Here is a 14,257-nt window from a genome sequence, read left to right on the forward strand (position 1 = left end):
TCCTATAATTCCTTCCCCTTCTGTCTCTTTCTGGCATATGACCACAGTTGTTGCGCCGACTAAACCAAACTTTCCAACTTTCTTAATTTTCATCTGTATTTTACTTTAACTCACAATATTTTTCTTACAGTTGGCAAGACTTGGTGGCGAGTGGTGTAGTGGAATATATTGATTGTTCAGAAGAAGAGACAATTATGATAGCAATGTCACTTGAAGATCTGGGCTCTGAGGAGGAGAAGACTTACTGCAACACTTACACTCATTGTGAAATCCACCCGGCCATGGTGCTGGGAGTGTGCGCCTCAATCATCCCATTCCCTGATCACAACCAGTCTCCCCGTAACACTTACCAGGTATGAGATTTTTTATGTGTGTTAACCCTTCACTACGGCCGGGCCAAAACAACGCCCCGTGGTGTATCCGGGATCGCCGTGTGTGCCAAATTTCAAATGTTGCTATTGAATATTACAAGTTTTCAGCCATAATCATCATGCATTATATATGAAAACATGCAAAATTAAATGGTGCACATAAAGAAACATAAACTAATTGATAATTTTAGATGTAAGCATAAATATAGAGATAAAATAACTCGTATATTGGCCAAAGTGAGCCAGGCTGCAGTATGCGCGTCCTCGGATATGGTACGGGGCACGCAAGGACGCAGTATACACGTCCTCGTGTTGAAGGGGTTAAAAATTGAAAATTCTTCAATGGATAAGATTTATAAACCACTCGCCATGGAGAGTGTGACATCAATGATAATTTCTCCCCAAACAGAGTGCTATGGGTAAGCAAGCTATGGGTGTTTATGATAATTTCTCCCCAAACAGAGTGCTATGGGTAAGCAAGCTATGGGTGTTTACATAACCAACTTCCATGTCAGGATGGACACGCTTGCCCATGTGCTCTTCTACCCTCAAAAACCTCTGGTCACCACGAGGTCAATGGAGTACCTTCGCTTCAGAGAGTTGCCTGCAGGTAAAGTTACTCATTTAAGCTAATTTGAACTACAATTATGACAAAAGCAACAGTGAGATCATTTGAAAAATAAGCTATTGTCCAACCAAATTGTCGTGTCCATTTGGGCGTAGGCTCCTGTGGGTCCATTTCTCCCCTCTGCTCTGCCACACAGTCCCAACACCTGTCTCCTCCTCTCATATGTAAGGTAAAGGTAACATATGATAGGAAAAAATAGGTGTTGGGGCTGTGTGGCAGAGCAGAGGGGAGAAATGGACCCGCGGGAGCCTCTGCCCAATTTTGTACCGGTACCAAGTTTTAATACAATTAATTTATATTTAGGAATCAACTCCATTGTTGGCATTGCCTGTTACACCGGCTACAATCAAGAGGATTCTGTCATTATGAACCTTTCTGCTGTTGAACGGGGATTTTTCCGGTCCTGCTTCTATCGCTCCTACAAAGATGCTGAGACCAGACGTTCAGGAATGCAAGAGGAGGTTTGTATGTTGTGACTTTCTCCAGAGTTGTCCATTTTAAGTTAGTGATTTAACAAGAGTAAGATGAACTTGAAATTTCAGTTGAATATTCTCGTCAAGACATATTCATGGTACAGTACTGTCTCCAGGATTGCGAGTTTCAAGTTTGCGATTCACTGAGTTTGTGATTGGGACACAAAAATTTTTATTTTTGTTGAAAACTGAAATTGCAATATGACTCGAACTTTGCGGGTGGCGCTCGTGAGAAGGTGGTGGTTTCCGCTCTAGTTAACGGGGCAGAGGGGGTCGTGACATCAGGGCGCACTGCGGCGTCACCACCACAACACTTTATTCTGCCGCCCACTGCCATTGTTCACCTCACCCTCACCCAACTAAGGATAGTTCAGTGAAACATCATCACCTCAGCCACGACATCACTAGAGACCCACACGTGTGGCCACGGCCAATAGTTCAGTGAAACGTCATCAACTCAACCATGACATCACGTGTTCTATGACGTCCCGGTGGTGACGCGTGCTGGAGACCCTCGCCCGCAAGAGTCTCATTTGAATCTTGGTTTTATTCAAGGACTTACACATCATATTATGAAGTGTGCTGTTCTCTGAAACTTCAATCCAGTGGCGCCGCGGCCACACGTCTGGTCTCCAGTGACGTCTCTGTTTACATGTGACGTCAAAGGTGCAGTGCATTGTGGGAAAAACAAATGCTTAGCGAGCTATCCTTTATATGTCTCTCATCCTTGGTCCCACCCACACTTCTGCGCCCATGTCGTTTGGGCCCTCAAAGCCCCGGCATGGTGCTCTCCGTTCACTCCCGGTCCCCTTCCCCCATCCGCCTATAGCTGGCGCGGCGGGGCAGTGGCAGGGATCCACCACAGGGTTCATGCAGCGCCGGTCGCAGGCGGGACATGCTCATGCGCTGTGGGGCCAACGGCCTGGTGTGCTGCGGCTTGCATTTCGTGGTGGCGGTCGAGCCCTCTCGCCACTTGTGCCGAGAGCTTGGACCGGCGTGTCTCCGGCCCTTCCGTGGGACGCGCTAGGCTGCATGGGCGTGGGGGCTCCAGCTCTCTCTATCGCCGGCTTTAGGCCCGGCATTTCAGATGAGATGTCAACGGTTTTCAATTTTCCCCATAAGAATAATGGTTCAAAGTTGTGATTTGAACGTTTGCGACCCGCAACATCGACCTATTTATCGCAAACTTGGAGACAGTACTGTACATGAGTACATGATACAGTGGGGTCCCATAGATTGGCATAGAATGTCATTATGGCATAATATAAAATTCAAACCAGGCTCAGCGCCAACACTAAAGCTTCCCGTATATCGCGTTCAAAGTTCGGAGGCTGTCTTACTCTCGTCACTCCGGTACTAATGATGTTATGGTGGTCATTTTTGGTCAGAATATACATTTACATATTCTATTTTTACTGTGTAATGGTATATTGCTTTTACTATGGAAAATGGTACCTATACCATGCAAGTAAGTTTTTTTGTGTTTATAATGAATGTTAGAAAACTTTGAAAACGTTTTGCGACAGAAACTTTAATGTCACGCATCACTTACGAACCCAATGGTGCTATTATTTGCACTATGAAGTATTGATGTATATAACACACTGGCAAAGAGATGAAATAGTGGATCAAAGAATGGCAGAGAAGAAATTCCATTTACTCTGAGTATGAACAAAAAATACTGGAATAAAAAATAACGCTAAATGGTACCTCTCCTTAAGAAAGTTTACCCATATTTCTAGTGTGGAAAAGTGGATAGATCTGCCACAGACGACCAGAAGAAGGGTTATAATAGGGACACATTGCATAAAATCAAAATTGCTAAACTTGGGGCTCAGCCTGGTCTGGATGTGCAGCCGGCCACTCATATTTACTCCGATAGTGAGCCAGTTATTAAAACATTTCTTCCATTATTCACTCAATATTCTCAGAGGTGATTAAAAGTGATGCAGCTCCTCCTTTTTGTAGTGGTTAGCAGCACAGCCACCCACAGGCCTGGACTCAGTGAAGGCAGTTGTCTCACAGCCACCCAATTACTAATTCTCCCTTATGAGCTGCTTGATAAATGTGTACCTAGGGAAGCCTGGCTAAGGTAACTATGGTAACGTAGATGTCATGTTTATGTCCCAGGCAGTGGACTCTTACCCACCAGAATCCACCTCTCAACAGCTCCTCTCCCTACATTCATATCACTACCATCCCTCTCCTTATCACACACACCTCTCAACAGCTCCTCTCCCTCCATTCATATCACTACCATCCTTCTCCTTATCATACACACCTCTCAACAGCTCCTCTCCCTACATTCATATCACTACCATCCCTCTCCTTATCATACACACCTCTCAACAGCTCCTCTCCCTACATTCATATCACTACCATCCCTCTCCTTATCATACACACCTCTCAACAGCTCCTCTCCCTACATTCAAATCACTACCATCCATCCCTCTCCTTATCATACACACCTCTCAACAGCTCCTCTCCCTACATTCATATCACTACCATCCCTCTCCTTATCATACACACCTCTCAACAGCTCCTCTCCCTACATTCATATCACTACCATCCTTCTACTTATCATACACACCTCTCCCCAGCTCCTCTCCCTACATTCATATCACTACCATCCCTCTCCTTATCACACACACCTCTCAAGAGCTCCTCTCCCTACATTCATATCACTACCATCCCTCTCCTTATCATACACACCTCTCAACAGCTCCTCTCCCTACATTCAAATCACTACCATCCATCCCTCTCCTTATCATACACACCTCTCAACAGCTCCTCTCCCTACATTCATATCACTACCATCCCTCTCCTTATCATACACACCTCTCAACAGCTCCTCTCCCTACATTCAAATCACTACCATCCATCCCTCTCCTTATCACACACACCTCTCAACAGCTCCTCTCCCTACATTCAAATCACTACCATCCATCCCTCTCCTTATCACACACACCTCTCAAGAGCTCCTCTCCCTACATTCATATCACTACCATCCCTCTCCTTATCATACACACCTCTCAACAGCTCCTCTCCCTACATTCAAATCACTACCATCCATCCCTCTCCTTATCATACACACCTCTCAACAGCTCCTCTCCCTACATTCAAATCACTACCATCCATCCCTCTCCTTATCACACACACCTCTCAACAGCTCCTCTCCCTACATTCATATCACTACCATCCATCCCTCTCCTTATCACACACACCTCTCAACAGCTCCTCTCCCTACATTCATATCACTACCATCCATCCCACTCCGTATCACACAACCCTCAACAGCTCCTCTCTACATTCATATCACTACCATCCATCCCTCTCCTTATCACACACACCTCTCAACAGCTCCTCTCCCTACATTCATATCACTACCATCCATCCCTCTCCTTATCACACACACCTCTCAACAGCTCCTCTCCCTACATTCATATCACTACCATCCATCCCTCTCCTTATCACACACACCTCTCAACAGCTCCTCTCCCTACATTCATATCACTACCATCCCTCTCCTTATCACACACACCTCAACAGATCGTCTACCTACATTCATATCACTACCATCCATCCCTCTCCTTATCACACACACCTCTCAACAGCTCCTCTCCCTACATTCATATCACTACCATCCCTCTCCTTATCACACACACCTCTCAACAGCTCCTCTCCCTACATTCATATCACTACCATCCCTCTCCTTATCACACACACCTCTCAACAGCTCCTCTCCCTACATTCATATCACTACCATCCCTCTCCTTATCACACACACCTCTCAACAGCTCCTCTCCCTACATTCATATCACTACCATCCCTCTCCTTATCACACACACCTCTCAACAGCTCCTCTCCCTACATTCATATCACTACCATCCCTCTCCTTATCATACACACCTCTCAACAGCTCCTCTCCCTACATTCATATCACTACCATCCCTCTCCTTATCATACACACCTCTCAACAGCTCCTCTCCCTACATTCATATCACTACCATCCATCCCTCTCCTTATCATACACACCTCTCAACAGCTCCTCTCCCTACATTCATATCACTACCATCCCTCCCTCTCCTTATCATACACACCTCTCAACAGCTCCTCTCCCTACATTCATATCACTACCATCCCTCCCTCTCCTTATCATACACACCTCTCAACAGCTCCTCTCCCTACATTCATATCACTACCATCCCTCTCCTTATCATACACACCTCTCAACAGCTCCTCTCCCTACATTCATATCACTACCATCCATCCCTCTCCTTATCATACACACCTCTCAACAGCTCCTCTCCCTACATTCATATCACTACCATCCCTCTCCTTATCACACACACCTCTCAACAGCTCCTCTCCCTACATTCATATCACTACCATCCCTCTCCTTATCACACACACCTCTCAACAGCTCCTCTCCCTACATTCATATCACTACCATCCCTCTCCTTATCATACACACCTCTCAGGTTCAGTGGTCAATGAGATTAATGAGTCCCAAGGCCACATGCAATTCTAACACACGATGCACTCAACTTTACCTTCACCTTCTAGTGTAGTGAGTGGGCGAGTAAGATGTTGGTCAAGAGCTTGGTTAGGGAAAGTAAAGAGAGAGTGGATGAGGATCTTGGCAGGAAAATTTCAGCAAAATAACAGGAAAATAAAAAAACTGCTCTGGAAAGAAGTTAAAAGAGAAATGTGGGGTGAAAGGAATGACATTTGTAGCATGAAGAGGAGGGATGGGGTGCTTGTGAGAGGCAATGAGGAGACAAGGGAGGTATGGAAGCACCACTTTGAAACTGTAATGAATGAGAGTGTGGGAGGGAGAGCTGATTTTGTGAAGGGCACATGTGGCAGCAATGATCAGATGACATTTATTGACTCCTCTTACAAGTAGATGGTTCACAGGATAATTATGATGGTATTAGAGGCAGAATAAAATGAAATACAGGTAACTCCCAGTTTAAGCAAGTATTGTGTCCTTGAAGAGGTCGCGTAAATCAAAAACACTGTAGTAAATCAAACAAGAGGTAGGTTTGTACCTTTTTTGCCTACTGTATCACTCTGACTCCTCTCCCTCTCGTGGTTCCTCCTCTGGCTGCCCTTCCCCTTGTGGTAGCACAGCAATGAGGGTGTTGTTGTTGTTGCGTAGCGTGGCAGCGTGGGTACTGTATTGTTGTTCAAGTGGCGCGCGGGATGAACTGAGCTCAGCTGTGTGGCCGTGTGAGTCCAGTTGCATGAGACATCTGGTGGCCACTCCGTAAAATATCGCGTATAAGTGAAAAAACGTGTAAATTATACATTTATTTGGATTTAGACCCCGCATTATTTAAAAAACGCGTAAACCAAACCCGTAAGTCGAGTTACCTGTATTAATTATATTATTCTGTGACTAATATAATAAGTTGATATATTTGTTGTTGACAGATGTTTGAGAAGCCAACAAGAGATACCTGCCAAGGCATGCGGCACGCCATCTATGACAAGCTAGACGAGGACGGCATCATCTCCCCGGGCATGCGTGTGTCCGGAGACGACGTGATCATCGGCAAGACCATCACGCTGCCAGAGAGTGAAGACGAGCTGGAGGGGCAGTCAAGGAGGTTCAGCAAAAGAGATGCAAGCGTTTTCTTGAGAGGCTCAGAAACTGGTATTGTAGACCAGGTAAGCCTTTTTTTATTTTATTTATTTATTTATTTATTTTTTATCTTACGCCTATAGCACCGGTAGGCTTGCTTGAGGGGCCTGGATGGTGTTCAGCCCCAGTCCGTCATGGCGCAGGCAAATGTTTATAGTGGCGCCATCTTCTCTTGGCTCATGCTGCCCCCCGGAACTCATTCTTGATTCACTTGGACGGTTTCCTCTAGAGTCCAGGTTGATGGGTGGTCTTCAGGACAGCATGTGGGTAGTTTTAAGCCACTCGGCGGTGACTGAAAAATCCGAGGTGGTAGCGTGGGGATTCGAACCCGCGTCGTCCATCACGCGGTGAATGTGGGCCCAGCACGCTACCACTCAGCCACCGCCTACCCGGTAACTGTTTGGGGATTTTTTTCAAAAGTAATGTGCTGCCCTGGATCCCCTTGTAAACATTTTCATCCAAAAATATAAAAAAAAGAGTGGGCCACAAAGTCTGGAACATTCAGTTGAGACGTGTGCTTCTAATATACTGACCCTTTGGGATACATAGGAATATAAGGAGGCTTCAGGAGGCCTCTTGTAGCTTGGGTGGTATATTAACCCTGTAGCAGCGGGGATCATGTTTCTTAACACGGTAGGAGCAATGGACCAAATTTGTGGCTTTACCGCGTAGCAGCGATGGGCCAAATTTGTGCCATGATATGAACCCCAAAAATAGATGATACATAATCTGATCACAAATGCTTTGATATATATTATGAAATGGTTTGTGTGAGGGATGATTTTTTCTCATCTTTCTCGCTTTGAGGGGCCATTAAGAAACATGATCCCCGCTGCTACCACCTCTGCGTTAATGGTCCCTCTAAGCGAGAAAAATGAGAAAAAATCATCCCTCACACGAACCATTTCATAATATATATCGAAGCATTTGTGATCAGATTATGCATCATCTATTTTGGGGGGGTTATTTCATGGCACAAATTTGGCCTGTCGCTGCTACACGGTAAAGCCACAAATTTGGCCTGTTGCTGCTACACAGTAAAGCCACAAATTTGACCCGTCGCTGCTACCAGGTTAAAATATATAAAATTCAAGAACAGAATCAGGCTTCAAATTAATAGGATGCATCTGTAGCAAATTGATGTTCTTATCCTTTTTAGGTGATGCTGACAGTTAACATGGATGGCGATCGCTTCACTAAAATCCGAGTGAGGTCAGTTAGAATACCACAGATTGGTGACAAGTTTGCGTCACGTCATGGCCAGAAGGGAACCTGTGGTATTCAGTACCGGGTGGAGGTAAGTTTGTTTTGCATGCATTTTTGCCTTTCCCTTCACTGGGCACTCCTGTTAGAAAAATATCTACATTAAGATAGACAACTTATATGCTCCTTTATGTTTACATTCTGTATTTCTCATCCCTTCCGCACACTCGGCTCACAACCAAGAGAGCCCGGGTTCGATTCCCGGGTGGAGTGGAAAAATTTGGGCGGCTTTTCCGATACCCTATGCCCCTGTCCACCCAGCAGTGAATGGGTACCAGGTATTAATTGGGGGTTGTGTCCCGTCTCCTGAGATCTGTTCCCTTCTCCTATAATTCCTTCCCCTTCTGTCTTTCTCCGGCATATGACCACAGATGTTTCGCCAACTAAACCAAACTTTCCAACTTTCTCATCCCTTCCTTGCCATGCATATCTTCTCACTTCCTAAACTCTTTACTGCCAGTTAACTAATGACTTGTAACTAATATTCAAACTAATTTTGATTTCAATAATGCAGAGTTCCTTGAAATATAGATTGAAACCCTGTACCCATCTCTGTGATCAAGCGGGGAAAAAGTGTTGATCCACTTGTGTCATGTCTCGGGAGTTGATTTTCTATTCTCCAACACGACCTCTGCGTGTATCGAAACACACGAGAAATTAATCAAGACCAGGAGAGGGTACCGGCTGCCTGGGATTGAACCCGTAACCAGCGTGACGGGAGAGCCACTCCTTACCGAGTCAGCCAAAGACGTCCCCACTCGCCAAGTGGGTTATGGGAGGCTCCCTTATCAGACCTAGTCGCCACACTACACTTGGGCTGTCATAGTGTTGTAGATCATTGTCACAAAATATCTTCTTCTCTGATTAAAACTAAAAATACTCAGATAATTTTTTGTGATATGTTAGTCTGGTGCCATTCCTTTTGACTGAGGGGCTTCGTGGTGCAGTGGTTAGCACACTCGGCTCACAACCGAGAGAGCCCGGGTTCGATTCCTGGGTGGAGTGGAAAAATTTTGGCTGCTTTTCCGATACCATACGCCCCTGTCCACCCAGCAGTGAATGGGTACCAGGTATTAATCGGGGGTTGTGTCCCGTCTCCTGGGATCTGTTCCCTTCTCCTATAATTCCTTCCCCTTCTGTCTCTCTCCGGCATATGACCACAGATGTTGCGCCGACTAAACCAAACTTTCCAACTTTCCCAGACAAAGTGCTCACTCATCTGTTGCTGATGCAAATTCAATCTCATCTGCTAAAGTTTCAGAGACCTGAACAATCTCTGTCTGTTGTGCTTTCCCGTTACTTTGTTCTCAGTCTAAGGATGTTTCATACTCATAATATATTGCAATGAAAAAAATTTATTCATTTATTTATTTATTTTATTTTTTTATATACTAAACTATAATCCAACCAAATTGTCGAGTACATTTGGGTGTAGGCTCCTGCGGGTCCATTTCTCCCCTCTGCTCCGCCGCATAGCCCCAACACCTATTTTTTTACTCTCATATGTTACCTTTACCTTACATATGAGTGGAGTAGATAGGTGTTGGGACTGTGTGGCAGAGCAGAGGGGAGAAAAAGACCCGCGGGAGCCTACGCCCAAACGGACTCGACAATTTGGTTTCAGTATAAGAGCTTGTAGCAGAGCCATCTAGAAAATTTTAACTTCATTTGGTGGCAACACTCCCACACACCCTGCACCGCCATGCTGGCTCGTTGACTCTCACCAAACATACAACTCTGACCACAGCCATGTAAAAAACATATTCTTTATGAATATTGTCGTATACATGGTTTGATGCGGTATTCTACTTCAAAGACATTTTAAGGGGGGAGTCCGGTTTGGAGACCCCAAAAATATTAAAAAAATGACTTTGTGAAAAAAAAATATTTGGTAGGTATACATTTTGGCAACTATCTCGCAGATTGAAGATGATAAAAAAAAAACTCATAGTAAACCTGAAAAAAGCTTCCTAGTGTGTTTTAACGGGATCGCGATCCATCAATAAACTTTATCAGCCCATATCTCAAAACATAAGTTATTCCCCTTCTAACGTTAACCTTGGAGCCAGTTTTAGCTTGATTTCAATGAAACAAAGACTAAAAGGCAGAGGAATACTTTCTCTTCAAATCATCGTCACTGTTTTTTTTATATATGTCTGGTTTAATTTTATATTAATATTTTTTTGGTCAAAAAAAGGCAAAAAAAAAACACACACAAAAAAATCATAAAACAAATTCAAAAGCTGAAATGAAAAATCTAACGACGAAGAAACATTTCATATTATAACGTCTCTAAGTCACAGAAAAATGAAGGTTGTGGGGCCAATAATAACGACGGAGATTCGCTTTTAAATTTTCGTTGTATTTGTAGTTGGAGGGGAGGGGACAAGAATGGCGTCAATGTCTAATGTTGATGTAAATGATGCCAATACTTCACAACATAAAAATCAGAGCGATTCATGCATATTTACCGGAGATATGGCACCCCCGATCTAAACCGGACTCTCCCCTTAACCCGGTGGTGGTAGCAGCGGGGATCATGTTTCTTAATGGTACCCCCAAGCAAGAAAAATGAGAAAAGATCACCCCTCACACAAACCATTTCATAATATATATATATATATCAAAGCATTTGTGATCAGATTATGTGTCATCTATTTTGGGGGTCTTAAATCATGGCACAAATTTGGCCCGTCGCTGCTACCGGGTTAAAGTACATTTCAACCAGTAAGGCAATACTAATGTTCCTGCCTTGCCACCCTCTGCTGCAGTTTACAGGTTAATGAAAGTTTATTAACTCCTCATGTACAATGTGTTTCTGTAGTTCCACACACTTTGTTATAAGTTTGAGGTCATTTGTTAAATAGTTATCACTGTGGGAAGTGAGTTCTGCCGTAGTGATGATTATTATTATGATGGGGATCATTATAATTTGATCTGTCTTTCTGCATAAGTAGTGTGTGGGAGGTGAAGACTATTAGTGTCCTGATAGTGTTGTATAGTTGGCTGTGCCCTGTAATATGAAATGTCTTGTACAGGTAACTCTCGATTTACGTGAGTATTGTGTCCTTGAAGAGGTCGCGTAAATCAAAAACAATGTAAATCAAACAAGAGGTAGGTTTGTACCTTTATTGCCTACTGTATCACTCTGACTCCTCTCCCTCTCGTGGTTCCTCCTCTGGCTGCCCTTCCCCTCGTGGTAGCACAGCAGCGAGGGTGTTGTTGTTGTTGAGTAGTGTGGCAGCGTGGGTACTGTATTGTTGTTCAAGTGGTGCGCGGGATTAACTGAGCTCAGCTGTGTGGCCGTGTGAGTCCAGTTGCGTGAGACATCTGGTGGCCACTCCATAAAATATCGCGTATAAGTGAAAAAAAATGTGTAAATTAAACATTTATTTGGATTTTGGACCACGCATTATTTCAAAAACGTGGAAACCAAACTCATGTAAATCGAGAGTTACCTGTATATCTGTACCAGTAAGTTGTATAGCACTTATGTGATCAGTTGGTTGCTTATTAAATTGTTACACTAAAATTCCACACAAACCCACCAGCTTTAAAGTATTAATTAATAATTTTTATTTTCAGGACATGCCATTTACAGTTGAAGGGCTCACGCCAGACATCATCATCAACCCTCATGCCATTCCATCTCGAATGACTATTGGTCACTTGATTGAGGCACTGCAAGGGAAACTCGGCGCCAACAAGGGAGAGATTGGTGACGCTACACCTTTCAACGATGCTGTCAATGTGTCAAAAATTTCCAATCTGCTGCAGGAGTATGGCTATCACTTGAGAGGCAATGAGGTAAGGGAACTACATTATGTAATGGCCATAAGGGGTTTACATGGTGTTATATATGTGAATTATTATTATTATTTTTTTTTTTTACGTCTACGCCTATAGCACCATTAGGCTGCTTGAGGGGTCTGGATGGTAATCGGCCCCAGTCCGTCATGGCACAGGCAGGTGTTTATAGTGGCGCCATCTTCTCTTGGCTCATGTATCCCCATGGAACTCCTTCTTGATTCACTTGGACGGTTTCCTCTAGAGTCCAGGTTGATGGGTAGTCTTCAGGACAGCATGTGGGTAGTTTTAAGCCACTCGGTGGTGACTGAAAAATCCCAGGTGGTAGCGTGGGGATTCGAACTCGTGTCGTCCATCACACGGTGAATGTGGGCCCAGCACGCTACCACTCAGCCACTGCCTACCCTGTAATATTGTGAAGCCACAATTTATCTTTTCTTTGATTTAATTTTTTCAGATCATGTACTGCGGCCACACGGGCAGAAAGATGAATGCCCAGATTTTCTTGACTCCTACATACTATCAAAGATTGAAGCATATGGTGGATGACAAGATTCATTCTCGAGCCCGAGGACCGGTGCAGATTCTCGTGAGACAGCCCATGGAGGGTCGTGCAAGGTAAGTGTGGGCCTGCCAAAGTTAGCTCTAAAAGATTGCTTCCCCACATGAAGGGATATGTGGTTTGATTTTTTGTACCCAGATGCATACATTTTTTATGCCAAACTTGTCTTACTGCATTTCATACATTAACCCGGTGGTGGTGGCAGCAGCGGTGATCATGTTTCTTAATGGTCCCTCCAAGTGAGAAAAATGAGAAAAAATCATCACTCACACAAACCATTTCATAATATATATCAAAGCATTTGTGATCAGATTATGTATCATCTGTTTTGGGGGTTTATATCATGGCACAAATTTGGCCCGTCGCTGCTACACGGTAAAGCCACAAATTTGGTCCGTCGCTGCTGCATGGTTAAAAGAATATCATTAGCAGTAATAGATATCACTTTTATTATATAAAGACTAGTCACTTCCTCAACTTTTTTCCTACAATCATTGAATTACTTTTTACATTCAGTAAGTTATTTATTTATTTTTTCCCTACTATTTTTATATATCTATATTTTTTATGCTGCCACAGCAGAATGGTCTCCAGTTTTTCATGTTGCAGCATTTCCTCTCATCATATTCATTTCTTGACCTTTACACACACACATTCACATCACCATCCACCCACCCAAATCCCCCCAACCAGCGGTGTTAAATTCTCGTACTCCAGAACATTGTAGTAATCGACTTCAGACCCAAAATCTCAATAGCTGCAACACTAACGCCATTCAATTAAAGATAACACAAAAATCTTGATAAATTATGGTCTTCAGTGAGAGCTGGGCATCAAAAAACTGGAAAATACAAGGTGCTGAGTACGATAATCTGTCACCAGTGCCCCCAACCCATCCACACACACATGCACACACACACACACAGACACACACACACTTTGAGAAGATTATTGTAGTCAGACTCGACTATGAAGTCTGTTTGTGTGGGGCCTGCTCAGGGAATCCACTGGCCACACCGCTGCTAAACCTAGCCTTATTATCGGAGCTGTTGCCTCCACCTCCGTCACATCATATATGAGTTCTTTCTCCCATCTGTGGAGCACGTGAGAGTGAGTCGGAGTAGATGCCGTCGCGAGTGGAGATCAGGGAGGAAGTGCCGGGATGTCCTTGATCACTGACAACATCGGAGAGCAACGTTGTTACTCGTTATGGAATATATACAATTCACTGCTGTTATCCTAAAAGCAACACATTCATAGCACTATATATCATTATTCGATGTTTATAGATTATTTAATATGCAAACTCAATAGTAAATAGCTGACTTATGAGAGAGAGTGATGTATTGGGGGTAATGCAGCAGAGTTGGGGAGAGGCTTAAGCTGCATCCAGGAGGACTGTACAGGTTCATGTCCTCACCAAGTGGTATATGTGAATGCCATCAGCTCTTCAAAGCAAGGATATATACTTTTTCTTTTTTAACCCGGTGGTGGTAGCAGCGG

The 14,257-nt window shown here is 43.9% G+C and overlaps 1 protein-coding gene across 1 annotated transcript in view; it reads left to right on the forward strand.

The window, feature by feature from the left end:
• LOC126996729 (DNA-directed RNA polymerase II subunit RPB2) overlaps positions 1-14,257 on the forward strand; it is a 59,120-nt gene that overhangs the window by 39,754 nt on the left and 5,109 nt on the right. The window contains exons 12-18 of the mRNA XM_050857486.1: positions 131-353; positions 834-981; positions 1,303-1,460; positions 6,912-7,148; positions 8,282-8,419; positions 11,971-12,192; positions 12,650-12,810. Of these exons, the coding sequence (XP_050713443.1) occupies positions 131-353; positions 834-981; positions 1,303-1,460; positions 6,912-7,148; positions 8,282-8,419; positions 11,971-12,192; positions 12,650-12,810 (1,287 nt within the window). The remainder of the gene's footprint in view (positions 1-130; positions 354-833; positions 982-1,302; positions 1,461-6,911; positions 7,149-8,281; positions 8,420-11,970; positions 12,193-12,649; positions 12,811-14,257) is intronic.

Source organism: Eriocheir sinensis, chromosome 1 (genome assembly GCF_024679095.1).
Source record: "Eriocheir sinensis breed Jianghai 21 chromosome 1, ASM2467909v1, whole genome shotgun sequence".
Lineage (NCBI taxonomy): Eukaryota > Metazoa > Arthropoda > Malacostraca > Decapoda > Varunidae > Eriocheir > Eriocheir sinensis.